We start from the raw sequence: 21863 nt of genomic DNA, 5'->3' as shown, positions 1-21863 counted from the left end.
CTTGACGTGTAAAAAAAAAAGCGCATGGGGAAAGTCCTCGGCTCTGGCGATCTTCGCGACCCATCCACATGGCTAACGCATGCGGCTGCTGCATGCGGCTCCAAATCTAGAGGCTGAGATATTTCCTCGGATTTTTCCAATCTCCCAAATGGATATTGAGAAAAAAAAAGTTTTTTTTTTCTGTGCATGATAGGGTAGCATAGCGACCCTGCTTGTGTTGCCATACATCTGACGTGGCATCACGATAAGGTGGTTCTTTTTTTAGTACGGGGATAAATAAGCTAGCTGGCCCTGGGGTGATTTAGGGATGTTCATAAGATGCTCGTCATCGGAAACGAATACTCTTTTCCATCGCTGATACCACAAGTTATCTTCACGGGGGCATTTACTAATGGCGCATTAGCAACACATGACAGCGAGACGGCCGGAGGAGCAGCCACAGCCACAAGAACGAGCGGCTTCCCGATTTCTCCCACCGGATTAGTATTATTTTTCCGCGCGACGACGGTCGAGGAACAAAAAGAAGAAAAAAAGAGCAAAAGAGCCGAGGAAAAAAAAGCAGCCAAAAGAAAAGAGGAGGGGCAAAAAAAAAACGAGGGAAAAAAGCGCATAGGGAAAAAAAATCGAGTCCTACGTGGCGCGCCTCGCCATGCTCTTTTTCTCCCGTCCCCTCCCTTCTCCTAGTGCGACGGGGCCTACGTAACGTTCGCTTCTTTGCCTCCTCCCCTTCTCCTCCTCCTCCTCCCCCCATATCTCGTCGTACAACGGCGAGAACAATTCGCAAAGATTGGGGGTTTGGGAGGCGCTGGTTTTGATTTTTGTGCGGCAATCCTGTGCAGTGTGGTTTGGTTTTGGGGAAAAGTTTGAAAATTTGCAGAATGGAGATGGCCTGTTTGCAGGTAATTAATTATGATCTTTCGGTTTCTGTTCTTGGCCGTGAGGCCGTTTTTGGATGATCTTGATTGTTCTGCGGATTAAATGATGTTTTTACTGAAAACTGACCGTGAGGCTGTTTCTTTCTCTTTTTGTTCCGTTATACTCTTATAAACAGGGAAACGCCATGGCAACCGACGAGAACGGTGCCGACGATCGCGCCGGCGGCGAAAGCACCGTGGATAATCTCAGGAGCCATCTGAACTACGGCGACATGGATTTGTCAGGGGAAGAGCACGTGCCAAAGGTAATTTGTCAGGGGGAAGAGGAAGGCAGTACCGCAAAATCCGTGCAGTTTTTTTTTTTTTTTTTTTTTTTTTGTGTTTGCGTTGCCTGCTCGATCCCTTGATCCTAAAGCTGCTTCCTTGCACGCTTGCCCGACCAGGCGCGCAAGCCGTACACGATCACGAAGCAGCGGGAGAAGTGGACGGACGAGGAGCACAGGCGGTTCTTGGAAGCCCTGCAGCTACACGGCCGCGCATGGCGCCGTATACAAGGTATGCACACGTACACGCGCTTCTCATTGAGCAGCTCGCGTTCATGGCGATCGCAGTTTATCTGTTCACCTCGATCGATCAATTAACGCTCTGTTCGTCTGTGTGGATGCAGAGCACATAGGCACCAAGACTGCCGTGCAAATCCGTAGCCACGCGCAGAAGTTCTTCTCCAAGGTCATACAGCCTTTCACTCTCGTGTAAACAAACTGTGATCTCTTCCATGAAAGAAGCGAAAAAAAGGAGAGAAAAAAAACCATTGGTTGTGTTTACTTGATTGCCAAAGTAGGTCGCCAATTGTTCGTGGGAGAGAGAAGATGATCTCATGTTTTTTTTACTGTCGGGTTGTTTGGCAGCGTTTCCTGACGGCAGTTTTGCGCGGTGCTGCTCTGTAGGTCGTCAGAGAATCTTCGGGCGGTAGCAGCGGTCCGGGCGGCGGCGCGGCGGCGGCGGCGGCGGCAGCGATCCAGATCCCGCCGCCGCGGCCGAAGAGGAAACCTGCTCACCCGTACCCTCGCAAGGTGGACGGCGCGGCCAAGAAGCATGCCCTGGCGCTCAGGCAGCTGGAGAAGCCTCCGTCGCGGATGCAGTCCCTGTCCGAGCACGAGGACGGCTCACCGACGTCGGTGCTCACGGCGGCGCATATAGGTACCGAGGGCTTGGGTGGTGGTCCCTCGAATAACTCGAGCGGCAGCGGATCGCCGGCTCCGTCAGCCGCCGGGTCGGATGCGCATGTCGGCGGTGGCGGCTCGCGGGCCTCGTCGGTGGACAGAGAGGACGGGTGCCTCTCACCGAGCATTCCGACGGCTGAGTTGGCTATGCAGGCGCCAAATACTAAGGTATATTCTTTCGTAGGCAGCACATGTTAGACAAACTTTTTAAGGCATTGATTCTTCCAATTCAGTAAGAATACAAGATATTCCACATCAGAAAAGCAACAAGGTCAATAATTTCAGTCAACAAATTTCGACATCACTTTCAAAGCAGCACAGATTTTAGGTATGTCTGAATCAAATTGTGCTGTGTAATCAAATTCTTGTTTTGTTTTTTTAAATGTAAATTTCAGATGTCCATTGCAACGGATGCCAAAAAAGCGTCATCAGTGGCTTCAGTCTTCAGGCTATTCGGAAAGAGCGTAGCGGTGAAGGATTCAGAAAAGGAGCCAAATACCCATTCCGGACACCAGCAGAGTGGCCGAAACATTGCAGCGTGTGCTTCAGCTGAGAGAGCAGCCAGAAGCACGCTACCTTGTTTTGCTGCTGCAGAAGGGAGCTCATCCAATCCATGGCCGAGCAGCATGCAGCAGTTTCTCTACTTCCTTCCTCGATCGGATGGTTTCGCCGCGCAACCTGTCATGCCATGGTTCAGCTACAACGGGAGCCTTCCCTGCGCGCTGTTCTACCCTCAGGCGGCGGCGCCGAACCTGCTGTGCCACCGTGATTCGGAGGAAGGCGCAGAATTCAGAGCCTCGCAGAGGGAAGGATCGCTTACGGGCTCGAACACGGCCTCCAGCGTCGTTCTTGGCTCGGCGCCGGCGCCGGCGGCGGCGGCTCAGAATTCGGACGGCGCGGAGTCCCGTGGCCAAGGGAACAGCAGGGACAGCGACGCGGCGGCCGTGGCCTCGCCACGGCTAGCCAAGTGCGAGAGCTCGGCGTCCGTCACCGTGCTTCAGAGAGGCTTCGTGCCGTACAAGAGGTGCGCGGCGGAGAGCGAGCTGCTACCGCGATCGGAGGCGCCCGGAGGAGAGGAGGCCGTCGCCGACTGTGAACTGACAAGGCTGTGCTTGTGACCTTGACGCCTCACGCACAAACTGCAAAGCTACTACTATACATTTTTTAGATGTTTTGCCAGTTTTGCTCCGGGTTCTTGAGCCGCTGACAGATGACGATCTGACACGAGGCTAACGCGGGAGGAAGATGCCTGCACTGCTACTAGCATGTTTTGCTAGAGGCCACCTCAGATTTCCAGAAATGGAAGAGCGATTCTGGCTTTTACTTGTCGATTTATAGTATTGTAATATGTAAGATAACAACTTTGTACTTTACTTTGCCTGTAATTTTATCCCCCACTCGAGTAGGGTCAGAGTTGAGTGGCTGCCAATGTTGCCTTCATCAACCTGAATCTCGGAGGGGGTTGCCATAGGCTAACAACTTGTTTTAAGCTTAGGCTTGCATCTCCACAAAATGCAATGGACGGCCAAAGAAATGTCTGATGCTCTGTACTCCGTAGCCGGTCACCCTCGTAATTTTTGTTTACAAGTTAAATTTAAATTTATAATTTTTTATCGTAATTTATTTCTTACTTTCATATTGCTAAAAATATTTATCTAAAAAATATCTTTTATTTATAAATATATTATTTGACTTTTTCTAATAAAATTAAACATAAACCCATATGCTTTTCTACGTTGGATCCATATAGATTTGGGAACAAAATTCACCTTACCTCCGTGGATCTTGGTAGAAATAAATTGTATGGGCTGCTATACTATGGTGTACCGTTAGACAACGGAATAAGCTCTAGTCATGTTATCTTATCTAAGTAACATGGTATTTCGTAGGTAGCGTGGTACCTCACATATATCGTATATGAAACCTCAAATATATCAGATATGGTATCATGTCTAGGTAACATAGTAACTCACATATATCGTTCATGATACTTAAGGTAGCATGCCCAGGTAACATGATACCTATCAAGTAACATAATACCTCACATGTACTATGTACAGATCATATCTGGTACTAATGGTATCATAAATAGTAAATAACATGAGGGTTCTATCACCCGTCGTGCACATCTGCTGTAGTGAAACAGGGGCTGTTTGGGTCGGACGACCCGCTAGAGCTCGGCATGGTGTACTTCCTCCTATCGTAGTCCTTTGCCGTCGACCTCGCCTACCTCATGAACCGCCTCACCTCGCTCGCCTGCAAGGGCGGCAGCGACGCCCCGGCCCTAGCCCCGTCGAGACGCTCTTCGTCAGCGGCCGACAGTGACGTCGCAGCCAGAACGCTACTACGGCGACCGACAGTGATGTCGCAGCCAAAACGCTGCTAGGGCGTCGCGGCGAGGCTGGACGTTGTTAACCGCCGTAACATCCCGCCACTCCCAGGTTGGTAGACCGTAATATAATATTTTTGTTTTTATTTAAGTTATAAAGAAAAACATAAAAATAGAAACTAAAACATGGTCATATGATGGTGGTTACATGGTTGACTAATTAAATTGTTTGCCATAATAAGAAGGCAAGGGTCTTACCGAAGAACACCATAACATTGGTTTGTTGGTTCTGGAGGAGCCACGCCATACACTCGATTTAGCTGTGACAGTACCGTACCGACGATACACCGTTATACGGCAATTCCCATAAATTGCTGGGTTGGTTAATTTGAGCTTAATATGAAGAGTTCAGTTAGCGTCTCACGGTGATTAAAGAAGGATCACGCAAAAACGAAGAAGCTCGTTAGTAAATTATTATTTGAGTGTTAACTATTGTAAACTTAAAAATACTATATTAATATAATATTTTATTGCGACTTGTATAAAAAATATTTTGAAAAAATAAACCGTTTAATAGGCTAGGGAGATAGAAACCAACAGAATTTTCATCCTAACATTTGCTGCCGACCGTAGCCTCAACAATGACAACACGGTGACTTTTTGGACTCTTTACCGGTATAAAATTTATACACATAAATATTCTACACAAGGACTTTATATTTCCAAGCTTCGTATACATATTTGTTCTAGAGAAAGACTTTGTATGTATAAATTATCTGCAGAGATTTTATACACAATTTGTATGCACATTTGTTCTATGGAAATACTTTATATCTAGAATATAAACTATCTATATAGGTAGATTTTATACGTGCGAACATTGTAGGCACAAATTTTATACATATAAATATTCTATAATTTAAAAAGAATTTATAAAAAAATTTGTCATGCCTACGTGTAGCGTAGCTGGATATAGCCCGACAACACCTAATGAGAACCACCGTTATTTTTGAATTCGTGTGATCCTGCGTATATGCCTATATGCAGTTATCTTCGTTTTTTCGGTTATCATTCTAATCTTTTCACTTATGTTTATACTTATTACCTAAAATTTAATTTTTTTTTTGTGGGGCAGCTCAGACTGGGCTTAGCCGATTTTCATTAAGGAAAGAAGCATGTACATGGTGTGTTTTACAAACTCAGCGGAGATTGCTGAGTTCGGCCGAAGCCGGTGAAAAACAAAAGAGAAAGGAAAAACGAGGCTACTCCTCACAACCTTTGAAATAGCCCGCCTCCGTCCAAATGACGATCTCGTCTCTGATTTCGTTGAACAACTGCGTCGCCGATTTCATCTTATGGTCAAAAATCCTGGCGTTCCGCTCTTTCCAAATGAGCCAACAGAACACACAAGCTGAGTCAAAGGATTTTCTGTATCTTTTCTTAAAACATTTCCTTGCCGCCAGCCACCATCCGTCCAGCTGCAGCCCAGCTTCACGAGGAACTTGAAAAGGGACCGACGCCCAACATCTCCAACGTTCCCAAACCTGATTAGTGAAGTGGCAATCGACGAACAGGTGGGAGCAGGATTCCTGCGGCCACTGGCATAAGGGGCAGAAGCCCTGGGTTGGCCATCCTCTCTTCAAAAGATTATCTGCCGTTAAACATCTCTCTTTTAATGCCAGCCAAAGGAAGAACCGAGCGTTTGTTGGCGCTTTCGTCTTCCATAGTAGGGGACCCCAATTGCAGTGTTCTTTGGCCATAAAAAACAATTCATAAGCCGAGGAGGCCGTGTAATTTCCATGGCTCTCCCGGCTCCAGATTAGCGTATCCTCCACATCTGCCTGTAGGTCAAAGGAATTTAGCTCATCCCACAATTGGAGATACTCAGCCAGAGCTCTGGAGGATGGCGCTCCTCTTATTGTTCTGATCCAATGCCCGGTTGGACAGGCCTTGCTGCACCGTCATGTTGGGTTTAGAAGTGTGAGAGAAGAGAGTTGGGAAGACCTGCCGAAGTGGTCCACAATGCAGCCAGCTCGCTTTCCAGAAGTCTGTATCCTTGCCATTCCCAACCTGGAATTTTGTTGCCGCGTATAACATACTGTCCAGGTGGCGGTTATGTTGGAATTTCCAGAAAGCTGCCCAGGGCTTGTCTTTCTGCAATCTCGCAAGCACCGCCCATTTTAACCTCAGTGCCCTACCGAAGCAGCCGATGTCTTTGATACCCAGCCCACCAAATTTGCTTCGGCATACATACCGCCCCCCAAGCAACGAGGCAGTGACCTCCATTAACCGTTTCTTGGCCCTTCCACAAGAACCCTCTGCACTTTCTATTAATTTCCTTGATCGTCCACTGTGGCAGCTCGAGTACTGACAGGATATGGACCGGTAATGCCATGAGTACCGAGTTGATAAGCGTTAGGCGATCGCCTGGAGACAAGAGCTTAGGCTTCCATCCACTGACTTTTTTAGCGAAGCGATCCAATGTTGGCTGCAGGTCACTCTTTGTTAGTCTTCTTAGGGACAGAGGCAATCCCAAATAGGTGACAGGAAATTCTTGAATTTTGCATTGCAAATAGTTTGCCACCATAGCTGCTTCTTCTTGGCATCGAATCGGAGAGATGGAACTCTTAGTCAGGTTTGGTGTGAGGCCGGTGGCCTCTCCAAAAGCTAAAAGGATGCCCCTGATTGCTGCTGCGTCCTCCTCGGTTGGTGGAAAGAAAATCACGGCATCGTTCGCATACAGAGAAATTGCCGGTCCTTGTAAGCTTCTGTCAATCATCGATAAAATGCCACGATCCGTAGCCTTGGCTATCATATCATGCAGGACGTCCATGACAAGGACAAACATCAGTGGGGATAGGGGGTCACCCTGCCTTAGGCCTCTTGATGGCTTGAAAGGGAGGCATTCGGAGCCGTTTATATTGACTGTCGTTTCTGCTGTCAATAAAAGTGCTGCTACCCAAGCCTGCCATTTATGCCCAAACCCCCGGTGTCTCATCATTTCTGCTAGGAAGCTCTAGGAAACAGAATCGAACGCCTTCGATATGTCCAACTTGAGAAGAACCATCTTTCTACGCCCTTTGTGCAGTTTCAGTGTCAATCCTCTAACAAAAATGAAATTCTCATGAATGGATCTCCCTCGAATGAAAGCTGTTTGTGACCAAGAGGTTAACTCTTCCATACGCTTTGCTAATCTTATTGCCATTATTTTGGATGCCAACTTGGAAAAACTATGAACCAGGCTTATCGGTCTGTAATCGCTGAGTAGAGTTGGTGTCTCCTTTTTGGGCAGCAGGGTTATCATAGCTGTATTCAGCTTATTCAGATTCTGTGTGTTGCCTTGGTAGAACTTGATAAGTGCAGCCATCACCTCTTTCTTGATTAACCCCCAACAGGATTGGTAGAAACCTCCGGTGAATCCATCTGGTCCTGGGGATTTCTCATTGGGTAGTGCTTTAATTATTGACCATACTTCCTCTTCCGTGAAGTCGGCATCTAGTTCTTCTAGGTTTGCTGCTCTTGTGCGAAGTTCATACAAGTTCAGAGATCTTCCTTGACTTGGCGTGATCCCGAGGGCCTGCTGGAAAAAATTCCTCGCCATCTCCTCCATGTCCCCTTGTGTGGTAGCCACTTCGTCATTAAAATGAAGCCTTGGGATGAAAAGTTTCCGTCTTCTCGACAATGACTTGATTCGGAGGAAATTTTGCCCCGCATTACGCAGAGCTGTTACCTTAGCCCGTTGACGCCATCTGATTCTCTCCAAAGATGCTAGGGCCAAGCAACGTCCTTTGCAGGCTACGCGCAGACGGCGCTCTAGAAATGTGAGCTGACGAGATTCCTGGGCAACATCTAGCTGAAAAATGATCTCATGAGCGATCTGCAGTTGTAACCTTATCAAGCTTATCTTTCTTTGCCCCCAAGCACGCAGAGACTTCGCGAGTCTAGCCATTTTCACATGCAGAATGATATAAGGATCTTCGCTGTTCACCTCCTTTGACCAAACTTCACTGACGGTCTGCTGAAAACCTTCCATTTTAATCCAGAAATTCTCGAAAAGGAAACGACGGGACCCTGAGTACCCTTGGCCACAGGTCAGTAAAAGTGGGCAATGGTCTGACGCTGAGGAGCTTAGTGCTTGCAAGTTTGCATCTGCGAAGGAGTCTTCCCATTCTGTGCTGACAAAAATTCTGTCCAATCTGACCAGCGTCGGCGCGGCCTGTTCATTGCTCCACGTATACCGCCTGCCGACCAGGTATAGCTCTTTTACCTCCAAACCGTTCAGACAATTCCTAAAGGCCCGCATCATCCGTTTATTCAACCTTGTGTTGTTCTTGTCTGCAGCTGTGGCGATCATGTTGAAATCCCCTGCAATCAGCCAGCTACCGGGGCACATCCCCTTTATGTCCTGCAATTCTTGCAAAAACAACAATTTTTCCTCATCTGTTTGTGGCCCATAAACAATCGTGGCAAACCAGGATCTTGATCCTTGTTTCTCTTGTAGGTGGACTGTGATCGACCACTGACCAGTGTACACGATGTTTCCCAAAAAATTCTCGCGTTGCCAGGCGACAAGAATTCCTCCGCGCGTTCCAGACGCCGGAAGTGTGACTTTGCAATCAAAACCCGACCCGCAAATCTGAGACAACAGAGGCTGATCAAAGGAACTTAGCTTGGTTTCTTGCAAACATACTAGGGAGACTTTGGCAGAGCGCACCATCTCCATTACAACCGCTCTCTTTGCCGCATTATTCAACCCGCGTACATTCCACACTAAGACAGAATAAGCTAACATTGGGGATACAAGTTCTTCGGTTTTGGCGGTAAACGCTGAACCTATGCGCTGATGGCCAAGCCCCTCTGGAACGGGGGTCGTTCATTATCTTCGTCCTCATCTTGCAGCGGCATTGGGGGGTCCTCCACCTGGAGGCCCAGGAGCTCCCCCAGCGCCTTGACATGGTCGGAGGAGAGGGATCGGCAGAACAGCTCGGTGTATTGATCTTTCAGGCTGGCGTTGGCGTCGGTGCTTGAGTCGTCGGCTTCTAGGCCTAGCTTTTTCATCATCACTTGTTGCGCCTTGGAGATGGAATGTTGACGAGCGCCTGTCCTCTGACCGCCGAGGCGAGCACTACGGCGTGGGGCAAAGTCATGGGGAATGACTCTCCTCCTTGGAATCTTAGCCATCGGCACCGAGGCTGGCGGCGGCCGGCCGAGCACCGACGGTGTCGGCGAGGAGGTAATGGAGTCGAGAAAACGCGTGACGAGCGCAGGCAGCTCAGGATGAACTGCGTGGGCCTCGTTGTTGTCGTAATCGCCCGGCGTCGGCCCATCTTCTGAAGAGGCAGCTTGAACCATCGACCCGGCCCCCTCAGCAGCCAAGTGGGCCTCCATGGGCCGGCCCGTCAGGCGCGGCCTACGCCGACTGTAGGTGAAGAGCGGCTTGCTTCCCGCCTCCTGTTCCTCTTCCACGGATAGGCGTTCAAAGCTTCCCGCCTCGGCCCTCCGCTCGTTGCCGGGGGAGGCAATCTCCGTCATTAATGCGGCATCTGACAGCATTAATGCCTCTCCTTCTCCGGCTGGTCGGTCCTTGGTCGCCCCGCCGTCTGCCAGCTCGGCGAGCAGCTCACTGAGCCCGGGATTTGGCAATCCTGCCTCGGCCTCCGCGTGTTGGGATTCGCGTTCATGCTGTGGCCCCTGCGGGGTCCACCGGGACGATGACGTGGTCACCGGCTGTGTGACAGGTGGCCGCTCCACCGCCGCTTGAACAGCGTCATGCAGCATGGACTCCTTTGGCGCCCAACCGGACGGCTTGACGAGGATTGTTGTCGGGACGATCCGCTCCATCGGCGCCGGAGGGAGCAGATCATCTGGTACGGTGACGATCAGCTCGGCCGTCTCGGGGGCAAGTGGCTCCACCGCGGCGAGCGGCTCGGCATAGACGGTCGTCGCCGGAAATGTCGCATGCAGCGGCGGTTGCTCGAGCGGCTCGTCCAGCTCGACCATCGACAGAACGGCTGACTCTCGCAGATCATCTGCCACGACCGTCTCTGGGGCGGTCAGCTCCGCCCTCATGCACGCCGACACCGCGTCGACCATGGAGTTGGGTCCATGATCGTCGGTGAGCTTGAAGTAGTCGTCGCCATTCACGGTACCGTTCCCGCCGGTTGTCGCCTGCTCGACCGTAGTCCTCCTCGAGCGGGACCACGAGCGCCTGGTCGTCGACATGCGACGCTGGAAACCGCCGGCCGTCCCGGCCGAGCCACCTCCGAAGGACTGGCTACCCCCGTCTGGGAGCGATGTGGTCCCGTGCCGTCAACTCGTCCAGGGAAACACTGGAACGTGATGCAACGCGGTTGGCGCGTCCTTCTCTCCTTATCACTATCATCATCCCGGCGAAGGTCGTAGAAAGGCATCGAACTCGTGCGAGGCAGGAGACGGATCGAGCACCTCCATGATGTGGACTAGGAGGGTGTAGTCAAGGCAGTTCTTCTTCTTCGGCGGCGAAGGAGGGTGTGTTGGTGAAGCAGCATTAGCCATTTCCATGGCTAACTCGTCCTCCGTCTCTGGGGGCGTCGTCGCTCCCTGTGGAGGCGAGTCCGGCACTTGAAGTCGAACTTCCTTGGGGATCAGGTTCGGCTGCGCCACGATCTCTAGAATTCGCGCATCGGTCGGCGGAAGCAACTCCACCAGGTGACATCGCCACCCCGCCAGCAAAGAGCGGACCGCCTCTTCTTCCCAGGCGTGTGCTGGCAGGCCCTCCACGCCGAGCTTGGCGAGGTACTTCAGCTCCGAGCTCCCGGCCGCCGCTCGTCGGCTCCAGCGGCAGAAATCGATCCGACAGCCCCTCACCCAGAGGTTGCCGGAGAGATACATGACCGTCCTGTTGCAGTCAGTGGGGTTTGCAAAAGTAACCAGGAAGTCGTGGGGAGCGCAAACCTCAACGCGCACCTCCTGTCTGCGAACTGCGCCCTCTCGGACGAGAGCGGCGACCAACATCTCCGGCGAGATGGCCTGCCGGTTCCCTCTGACCGAAGCAAGCAAGGCATGTGAGCCCAGATGGAACTCCCGCTCCTGCATCCCCGCCGTCCAGGGGATTGAGCAGACGTGAATACCCGACGGGCGTAGGCTGGGATCACCGTACAGCTCCATCTTGGCCCGGGACGATGGTTCGTTGGGGAAAGACAGCGCCGGAGGAGGAGGCTTCAAAACCGGCGGTGGTGGGGCCGACTGAGAAGCCGCCGAGTTCACTTGACGTGGTGTTGCTGGTCTACGCGATGGGTGAGTTTGAGCTTTGTCCGGGCAGTCTCGCTCGATGTGGCCAGCGAACCAGCAGTTATAGCAACGCCGCTCCCCCTCGCAAGCAGTCTTCCGGTGACCTAACCCTAGGCATTTAAAACAGCGCCCCAGCAACCAACGAGGCACTGGCTTCAGCGGCTTCAATGCAACTCTGCGGTCGCCGGTGGTTGTTGGCTTGTCTCCCCGCCATGAATGCCTTCTTCCCTTGCCTCTGACCTCTGTCCAGCCTTCTTGAACATTCTTGTCGTCGTCGTGCCATGCTTCCGGACGGGCGTCCGAATGGCTGGTCGCTGCCACGATGTCTCTCCACGCGGGCATCTTGGTGCCAGGAGGGAGGTGGTGGGCGCCGGTGCCGGAGTGGCCGCTGGTGCCGGCTGAGGTGGACGCCGGGGCCGGAGTGGCCGTCGGCGGCGCTCTCGCGCTCTCACGTTAAGCTATACCTGCTTTCTCCGTGTTCCAAGAAAAATTTTAAATTTTTAACCTTAAATTTAAAGTTGATTTTAAATTTTTTATCATATTTTATTTCTCCGTCTTTTGACTTTTAGATGGTTAAAAACACTTATTAATAAAACAAGTAAAAAGATGTGCATCTCTATATCAGTTGCAAGCAAGATCAATTGTTTATGTTGACACTTATAAGTATAACATGTAAAACCATATCAGTGAATAATATTTGGTCAGGATATCAAATAATCGAATCTCAGTATTTAATGTTAAAAGAAAAAAATCAAATCTCTCGTTAGGAGTACTATCTACCGCTTTAAGATGCGTGCAGGCCAAAACACCAGAGAAAAACCCGCAGCAAGATCCCTGAATCCGCCTTTGCCTTCAGCTTTGCCCGAATCGCAAAATCCGGCGGGCTGCGGCTCGGCGCGGCCGGCGGCGGGTCACGCCACGGAAGGGAGGCGCGCAGGCGGCTGCGGCGATCAGGCCACGGCGCCGCTCAGGTACGTCTCGTCGTCTCTATCCTTGCACTCGTTAATATCTCCGATCAGGGAAGGGCGGACAAGTCTACGAATTTACCCTCGCGTAATCGAAACCAAATGCAAAGAGGCGGTCAATTCCTAATCCAACTCAAACGCGCATGCACAAACGATGGAGAGGTTAAACACTCGAACCCCAGATCCTACTCCAAAATTCCGGAATCCAACTGCACCCGGATGCAGCTTACAATTGATTTCTCAACCTCCCTTTTATGATTTTGTCCATGATCCCCATCCAATCTACGGCTTCACCGAGCAGCAGCATCCTTCGGGCTACTTCTAGTGTGTCCTATGAACAATTTGGCGGCAGAGCTGACTATTCCGGTGTATTCTTCTTCGTTTGGTTTCGGCTGCTTGGAGTTGGAGGAGAGATTACCCCAACGTCTGCTCCATGCTGCTGTACTTTGCAAAAATCATGCTCTCATTGGCTTCCCACCATTTCTGCGCCTGCTCCTCCCCGAAGTGCTTCCGACTGCGAGATTGAAAGAGTTAGTTATTGCAAAAAGTAAAACATGATGCCGTTGTTGGCAACTGATGAGTATCATCTGGGCTCTTGGGGTTGGGGAGAGTTCACCTGAACCGGATGCGCTTGATGCACTTCTTCCCACCGGGGGATGTAACCACGGTTGCATAAACCCCGCGCTCGATCTGCTCGATCACACCGTTGGAGTCGGTAGGAGCAGTGGTGGCATCTGTTCCCTCGGTGCATCCTGTGCTGCCAGTGGAAGTTCTTCTGAAATTCTGATGCGTAACCCAGTCACCTGCCGTGGAAGCATTTGAAGGCTGTGTACATCCCCTATCCACTTGCCTGCTGTTGTGGTGATCCTTGTTGCTCTTCGACTGTTGAAGTTCTCTGGTGACTACATTTTTGTCAGGTGGATCCGGTAATTCTGCTTTTACTGATTTTGCAATGGATGTGTGTCTAGGCATGGTTCTGGAGTTGTCTAATTTCTCACCAGCCGAAAGCTTCTTTGATAAAAAATCACGCTGCACAATTGGGCAACCCACAACTTTTTTTTACAAAAAGGCCTATAAATATGTCAAAAATGGAGATAGCCAGATATGTCATTGAATTTATACCTGATCGGTCAAAACCTTAATTATGTCTTTAGCAGCTTTGCACTTTGCAGCCTCATCTTTGGCAATCAGCCAAGTCTCCTCAACTTTTCGTTTGTACAGCTGAACTTTCAGGCTCCTATGGCGGCATTGTTTTGCAAGAGTGGTTACCTGCTTATGTCATCTTCATGTCACTAATCATGTGTTCGCACTTGGAACAAACATTCAGTGAAAACAAATGATTTAAACAGATCCACAAAAGGTTGTTATTGCAGAGAATATGTTATGTGAGTTACCTGCTCTTGAAGTTGTTTCACTTCTTCCAATAATATATTTTCCATCAAATCTAATTCCTCTTTTGAATCATTAGCAGATTTGAGGAAAGAGCTGGTAGGTTTTGGTGCCATTCTCTCATTGATTGCCCATACATCAGAACCAGCGACTGTGTGTTTGTTCGATGTTGAACAATAAGGAATGCTTCGCACACATCTGAATTGACTGGGGCACTCTACTAGGCCCCATCTTAGTGTCCTCCCTTGATCTGCCGCAGCAAAGTTCTGACTTCTCTGATGGGGACTTTGTGCTGATGCCATTTTCTCCATAATGGCATTTGCTTCCTTGAATATGCGTGCCAGTTTTGGTGTATATGATCTTATTTCTATCGGACATACCTCATCCTTTTGGATCTTCAATTGCGGACCTAATTTGCTAAGCTGCTCAACTTTCTGCAGTTGACTGAAACATGGATCACAAACACGGTACCTTTTGCTCTTATCTGGTGCAAGAGCTGCTCTGGAAACCCTGTTATTGCTGCAGGAATTGCAGAATATGGAACCACAGTTGTAACAGTTGCGCTTCTTCCTTGTAAAGCCAAATGCTAGCTGGCAGTTGCTGCATACGGATTGGTCCTTGCTTGAGAGTGGCCTATGTAAACAAATTGCAGTAGTGAAGTTGATACCACAAGCTATACTGTGCACCTGCTTATCTTCCAAGGCCTCCACTAGAGTTGGGGAGCTCCTGTCAACATAGTCACCTAAACCGAGTTGCCCCTCTGTTCCTTTGCCCCATGTAAACACCTTTCCATTCATTGTCAAAACTGCTACATGTGAAGAGCCTGCTGATATCTCTCTGACAAACTCTGTCTTAAGTGGCCCCTCAACCAACCAAATAGATGTGTCCTCAGACAGAGGGTTCCCTAATTGTCTGTGTTCCTTGCTTCCAATGGTAAAAACAACACCAGTTATTGTAAGCGCGATGGTCTGCGCCTTTGCGCAGGATACCTGAGCAAAATCAAAATCATTGAGTGGCTCAACACAAACTGGTACAAGTTTCATCTTTTTGTCAGCATGACCCAACTTCCCTCTATCCGCATCACCCCATGTGAACAGCTTCCCACTAGGAGCATTGCTCTTGACAGTGCCTATTCTTTCTACAATAGCAGCCGTGTGCCATGGTCCACATGCGATGGCCTTGGCTCTTAGCCCTTGCAGGGACTCCACTTGTTTGGGCCGAGCAACAGTTAGCGTGTCACCATGTCCAAGAACACCAAATGTTCCATCTCCATATGTGAAGAGCTGGCCAGCAGAGGATATGATAGCTGTGTGCCAATAACCACATGCAATCTTCAAGATAGAGATGCCATCCACTGGACCTAACAATTTATGTGGGAACCATTGGCTTCTTTGATACTGATCACCCCACAAACCCAAGCAGTGAGTCCCTTCACCCCATTCATAAAGTTCTCCTGAAACTGAAACTGCACAAGTGTGCTTTGCTCCAAATGCGATAGCCTTCACTCGTGTAGAGGCGAGAGAATCGATAATTTTAGGATTTGATATAGTGACACTCATTTTGTGCCCCAATCTCCCACCATTATCCACTCCCCAGGAGAAGACCTCTCCTTGCTTAGTAACTATAGCTGCATGTTTCTCCCCACAAGCAACGTTCTGTACATCAAGAATATGGGTCGTGTTGAATAACCTTGGAAGTGAGACATTGGCTTTTGATACATCTCCGTAGTCTAAAACATTGCCAGGAACATCTCCCCAGACAAAGATGTCCTTTAGAGAATTTGTTCCATATGCCACATGTAACCCCTCAAATGATTTTTGTTTAGGCAATTGGGCAATTATTCGCTCGTTAAGCTTGTCAACAACTTTTATATCCCTGCAACTGTTTTTTACTCTATTAACCACTTCAGGAGTGATCTTTTCCATATAGGGGTCTAGGTCTGACCATGTCCTTTGCCTTGGAGAGAAGAATGGTTCTGAATAATCCAAATTGCTTTGCAAAACATTTTTCTGCATCAGCCTGGGACTGCCATATATTGAGTGTACCTTTGATGAAGAAATCATGTAGAAAAATATGTCATCTCAACTAAAAAGGTAAGACGCACTTAGTAACTGAGAACATATGGTAATTTATGGCCAATCATAGATCATGTCGCTCTACTTAGTTTCATGAGTTGCAAAGAAATTCTTATAATGTATGCATTTGAAAAGTCTGTTGATTTGATTTGAATGAATGTCATTTGGCCTAAGCATTATTGCTATATGTGGATAGGAAGTAATTAATCAAAATGAACAATATTTCGACACACCCTAATGTGTCCATCATCAGAAATTACAAATTTACAAATTCCTGAGCCTATGGATCAAATTGTGTTACTTAGCATAACCTAGGCAAAAATGTGAGTGAAGTTGCAAAATTGCCACATGAACACAGCATGCATGAGTTATAGAGTGAACCTGTTTGTACTTTCTTGTGTCATGCACGGCAAATAGCTTACTCCTTTGCTGAATATAGCTAGGAGGGCTATTTGTGCAGCTGTTTATCCGACGGCTACTTGTTGAGTCAATCAAAAGTACTGGACTGCATGGAACTGATAGTAAGGTTGTTAGACCTAGATACCAATATTCAGCTTGATCCCTATCTTTGCAAATCTGCGAAAATGTGATTGAAAAAAATGTTATGGAGTGTAACAATACAAAGAATAAGATTGCCATGTCTAAACAACACCAGGCCTAGTGAGTAAAAATACCAAGTCAAGTGAACATTCACCATTCTTGTAGAAGACTGATAATGAGTGCGATTCCTTTTCTGGCCATTGCAGACGTAAAAGTTTTGCCTGTAAAATACTGGAATCCTCAGAAAATGGTCTTCTAGCCTTAATGATGTAACTATTGATAAAGAATAGTAGCATGTGTTTGAAATGAAATCACATACTGTCTTATGTCCAAGAACTACACTTGACACACAGCTCAAGCTCAAACTCTTTTCCCTCTCTTTGGAATACCATATCAGCATTTTCTCGTCCTGCCAAAATGCATACTAATGTTATTTAGGGAGGCAAAATCAACATGCTAATGTTATTTATGCATGCAAAATCCCGAATAGTAACATTTCAAAAGTATAAGACGGTAAGGTGCAGTTTACTCAACTTTATATACAAGCTCCAAAACCCTAGCAACACAACTGGTGAACTTACATTTTACTAATAAAGACAATAAGTACATAATAGCAGACCTAACCTCAGAATATTCAATATTAGAATGTCATACCTTGTTGTGTCCACGTTGTATTACAATTTTACATTATGAAAATTGAACTGTTATTCTAGATAAAAGATGGATGATGACCAGTGCAGAGAGCTAGATTTGGATTAATCTACTGGCATAGCTGTGTGTATGGCCATAAATGCTTGCAGTTTTATGAAATTTACTACTATCTCATCAAAACTATCAGTTTGCTACAATTTTAGCTACACATTTCATAAAACTGCAACTTTATCCGTTTTGTGTGTTTGACATGTGGGCTCAACTTACAACAGTGCAAGCCCAGCCTATCAGATAAATAAAGTCTGCAGTTCTCTGGTAAAATCACTAGCTACTGTTGCAGTTTGTGAAATACTCAGCTAAAATTGAAGCAAAATGATAATTTTTGACACAATAGTTGCAGTTTAATGAAATCTACTCTAATCTGATTGTTACGTGTGGTCTGTTTGTCAGTGGTGGGAAAACAAGGAACATGTACCGAAGGTCACAGAGGAACATGATGAGATGTTAATATGCAAATTGATTAAGAAGTGGATAGCTGAGCAGAAGCCATCAAAGAGTGCTGGCCATTGCTCTGCTCAGCAGGAACACGGTGAAGAACTTGGAAACCAAAACAAACTATCTTGCCCGATAGTAAATTTACTTGGTATGAGCTTCATGCGGACTTATTCTTGTACTTGTTTAATTCAAGTGGCTGAATAGTTATTATATTTCTTCTATCAAAGTTTCTTGGTATTATAAAGTATTGAGTAAATGATCCTGTAATAAAATCCTCAATGCTGAAGTGTTTAGAACACTCAGATTAACACAATTAAATTTCATATAGCACTGAACATACATTGTATCGCATTCATACATGCCTCTAGTCGTCACTGGGTTGCATGCCACAAGCTATGAAAACTAACGAATAAATATGTGAATCTCTAGCATTCCGGTGAGTATAATTACAGTGACGAAGCTACTCACTGAAGATAGCCTGAATGGGCATAACTTGGGCTTCCCTCTCTTCCCACATTTCAGGAGGTGTGCACCCTTCTTCAGAGCAACAAGCGCCTGAAGGAAAGAACCGGACAATTAAATCATGTTCCTTTTCAGGTTTGATTTATTCTGTTATAAGTGAACGCAAAAGGATGCAGACAAGAAATGAAATTACAAAATATATTAAGCACATTTGGGACTTGGGGCAGCCACAGAAGCAAATGTCATCCTCACTCAGCATTTTGGAAAAATGACGTGCATATGGCTATCCTGAATGAAATTATGCAGTCTAATGCTTCTATTTCACTAAAATGCAGTGTTTATTGGCTCCTTGAAGACAAACAAGAAGAGCAAATCCTTCCAAGTTAGCAATGCGGTGCTGGAATTGTAGGATGGCCAAAAGAAAGAGTCATTGGTATAAACATGAATATACCACAAAGCTTTAAAAGAAGATGCAGAGTAAGAACGCTTCATGCTGCATACCTGCTCGACTCCTCTAGTAGCAGAGCCCCTCGCCTCAAAGCCCCCAGCCATTGCAGCCAGGAAAGAGGCAGCAAAGGAAACGGAGAACGACGCCCTGAGCCGAGCTCAGGTTCAAACCTGCTTTGATCAATAGTCGGGGAAAGCAAAAGATGGCAGCAAAGTGACAGAAAGAACCACGCAAGGAAAGAAGCAAAGCAAGAGAGAGGACGGACGGGCAGTCAGGCAGGCAGAGCTTGAGGACGGAGGAGGAGGGAGAAGCAGCACCGTCCGGCCTGCGCAATTCAGGGGACCCGGAAAAGAAAACGGTGGCAAATTTTATTAACTGCGCGGCAGCGCGGGTTTAAAGAGGAGAGAGTAGGTGAGTCCCAGTCTTTGCTTCGCTCGACACAACCTGCAGAGGTAAATCCTGTTCCTCACTCTTTTGATTCTGTGCCCCTCGCTTTCCGTATATTTTCTCTTGGCTAGTGCTTCTAATCTGTAGTTTGTGACTTTGTGTACCAAGCAGCAGTGTCATTTAGCTTTCCTCTGTTAGCGTGAGTAGGCGCTTCAGAAATCTTGGATTTCATGTCAAATCTCAGGATTTGGCACAACTGCATGCCACAAGCCCCGGAAAACCTGGTCACTGCCTTCCTTTTCTCTAGCATATCTCTGCATCTGTCAGTACGCTAATCTAGTGCGTCATTTTTTGCTGAAAATCTTGCACAATTGGATCATCTGATTAGGATCAGCATTTCTCAAAGAATGCATTGAACACCTGAATTACCACCGTAATAACCTTGCGTTATTGCAAATCCGAAGGCATCCGATCTGTCTAGGGTGTCCAGTGAACCATCACAGTCCATCCTTGCCCTGCCGTGGTCCAAAAATGTGGTACTACAATACGTAGTAATGTGATCATGAGTTTGGACGTTTATAAGAGTACTATTGGGGTAGGATTTGCAGAGACAAGCACGCACATACTGTGCTGTTAGGATTCTGGGACAGCACATCATGGCCCGGAAGAAGAGATGAGGGGGAAGTGATGCAGCACGTGTGCAGCGTAGGCAGGCGTTGCTCCCGTTCTGGCCTGCAAAACTGTTTGGTCACTCCTGTCTGCAAATGATGCCGTCTCGGTCGCTTTTGCTGACTTGATCTTGGGACGGTTTTTTTGTTTCCTCCCTTTCTCTCCAACGAGCAAGCAGCAGCAGCAGCGAGTCGTATGTATCAGTAATTCAGTATCACTACCACTTCCTAGATATGTATGTCTACGACTACCGGTGCTACTCCTGTACATTTATAAGGTCACCTTTGCTCACGACATGTCTATTCATTACGCATTTATCCTGTTGCAGTCGTACTGTGATCAGTTGTACTGCTGGTGATGCTTTGGTCGTGTGCATCTCCAAGGATTTTCTGCGTGGCCACAGATCAGGTAAGAGTCGCTTCGTTACCTTTGTTGCCACAAAAGATACTGTATTACACAGTGTTACTAGTGTTTTTGCCGTAGTAGATTGCTTAACTCTTGATGGTTTGATATATTTATCGTTACTCGCGGTAACGAGTAACGACGTTGTTTTACAACTGAAAGTGAAAAGATGGAGAGCGAGGCAAGTAGGTAGCAGAGGGATTTCGGTAGGCATGTGAAGCACCAGCGAGACAAGCATGACAGACCAAGGGAAAAGATAAAACTTGTCCTGCCTATCAATAGCATTAGCAATAAATGTATTAATTTGTTACCCGTGCTTTTCCCGTGTAACGACATGGCAGTAACTCGTGGACAATTTCGGCTGCGATTTAGGAGTACCACTGTCCATGCACAAAGTGGCACCGTAATCTTGATCTGCAGCTATTTGCACTTGTCCTGCACCTCTTTCAGAAAAGAAGGCATATGCATGTCTCGTACACCAGTGAAAACAGGTGCAGCAAATAGTACCAGTAAGTCCAAATTCACCCTTTTGTTACTGTCGATCAGGAAAAATGTAGGAGCCGCTGGCATGTGGAATGACTGGGAGGCATGTGAAACTTGCGAAGCCATACATCGCGCCGTTGTACGAAGTTGGTGAAAGGCATACAAATCCCTCACTGTGCATAGAAGTATAAACATTTTATTTGATTCAGCCTAAATTGCGCCGGTGGTTGAGCACTTGAGCTACTCGTAGGCACGTACATACATCGGGCACGGTCCCAAATAATTGCGTCAAATCGGTCGCTGCTGATTGGCACGTACGTCCTTCATGTCATATGCCAACTCGGTGTTACTCTGCCTCAAGAATGGTAAAATTGTTTTTAATTTTTAATTTATCAGATGTCCGCTCTCTGCTCTTTGGAACATGTCATGCGATCGAACGATGGTTTCCGCTCTTTGGAACATGCCACGAGACCGAACAATGGTTTATTTAGTCGCTTCGTCTTTTTCACTTCCGCCTATGAGCCAATATTTTTTAATTTTAAATTTAGAGTTGGTTTTTAGGTTGTTTTTATCTTATTTTTTCAATCTTATTAGGAACACAGATATAAAATTTTTATTTATAACTTATTTTTCATTCGCAAATATGTCGTTTTGATGATCACGTCATGTGTTTTGGAACATGCGATTTAGTCGGTCCATAGAGTTAGTGGCAGAAGACGAGTGAAAAACTGAGGTCATAACCCGCACCAACTCTGTCCAGTGGAGCCACACCCAACTATCAAGGTGTATCTTCCGCTCAACTAATAAGAGCTCAATTAGTCGTATAGTTACGTAGGTGGATCTCTCATCTACATTCAACGAAATGATTTGGTCTACAACTGATTATAAGTTATAATGGTTTATCAACGATAATTAATAACTTATAGATAAATATTTACATATGGGATATTGGCAATTTAAAAGCCAATGTTAAAAGAAACTACAATAAAAGAATCCTAAATTCAACTCATAAATTGAGTTCTAAAAATCAAACTTTGTCAGCAATTTTTAAGTGAATATATATTCCATGTGTTCCATTCCATATTACAGGACCTTCTAGATTTACTTAGATTCGTCTAGGTATTAATTTATATATTTGGTATATGTGTCTAGATTCATTAGTATAGATATGAATCTAGGTAATATCAGAAAGTATTATAAT

General features: G+C 47.1%; 2 protein-coding genes and 1 long non-coding RNA gene across 7 annotated transcripts; 2 read left to right on the top strand and 1 right to left on the bottom strand.

Moving 5' to 3' along the window:
- Positions 1-322: 322 nt before the first annotated feature.
- On the top strand, positions 323-3665 carry LOC102716379 (protein CCA1-like). Its single transcript, XM_040520985.1, has 6 exons — positions 323-899; positions 1052-1180; positions 1319-1430; positions 1543-1604; positions 1823-2266; positions 2494-3665. Exons 1-6 carry the CDS (start codon positions 879-881, stop codon positions 3214-3216), a joined length of 1491 nt encoding a protein of 496 aa, XP_040376919.1. The 5' UTR covers positions 323-878; the 3' UTR covers positions 3217-3665.
- An 8856-nt stretch (positions 3666-12521) lies between these two features.
- On the top strand, positions 12522-21119 carry LOC107303715. Of its 5 annotated transcripts, none has more exons than XR_001549730.2 (6): positions 12522-12667; positions 17767-17959; positions 18334-18408; positions 18609-19173; positions 20106-20185; positions 20726-21119. It is a non-coding gene; the product is annotated as an uncharacterized LOC107303715 (long non-coding RNA). The 5 variants fall into 5 exon arrangements; XR_001549729.1 differs by lacking the exon at positions 20726-21119 and having other exon boundaries at positions 18609-18750; positions 18831-19173; positions 20106-20574; XR_005811160.1 differs by lacking the exon at positions 20726-21119 and adding an exon at positions 20342-20574.
- Positions 12791-18825, bottom strand: LOC102716098 (PH, RCC1 and FYVE domains-containing protein 1-like). Its single transcript, XM_040521222.1, has 9 exons — positions 18775-18825; positions 18280-18366; positions 16985-17074; positions 16800-16886; positions 16507-16701; positions 14056-16095; positions 13784-13930; positions 13278-13690; positions 12791-13175 (listed from the first exon to the last, which is right to left on the bottom strand). Exons 1-9 carry the CDS (start codon positions 18823-18825, stop codon positions 13076-13078), a joined length of 3210 nt encoding a protein of 1069 aa, XP_040377156.1. The 3' UTR covers positions 12791-13075.
- Positions 21120-21863: the final 744 nt, after the last annotated feature.

Source organism: Oryza brachyantha, chromosome 2 (assembly GCF_000231095.2).
Source record: "Oryza brachyantha chromosome 2, ObraRS2, whole genome shotgun sequence".
In the NCBI taxonomy this organism is placed as follows: domain Eukaryota; kingdom Viridiplantae; phylum Streptophyta; class Magnoliopsida; order Poales; family Poaceae; genus Oryza; species Oryza brachyantha.
Note: the sequence above shows the minus strand (reverse complement) of the source record. Positions and strands in the feature narration are given on the sequence as shown.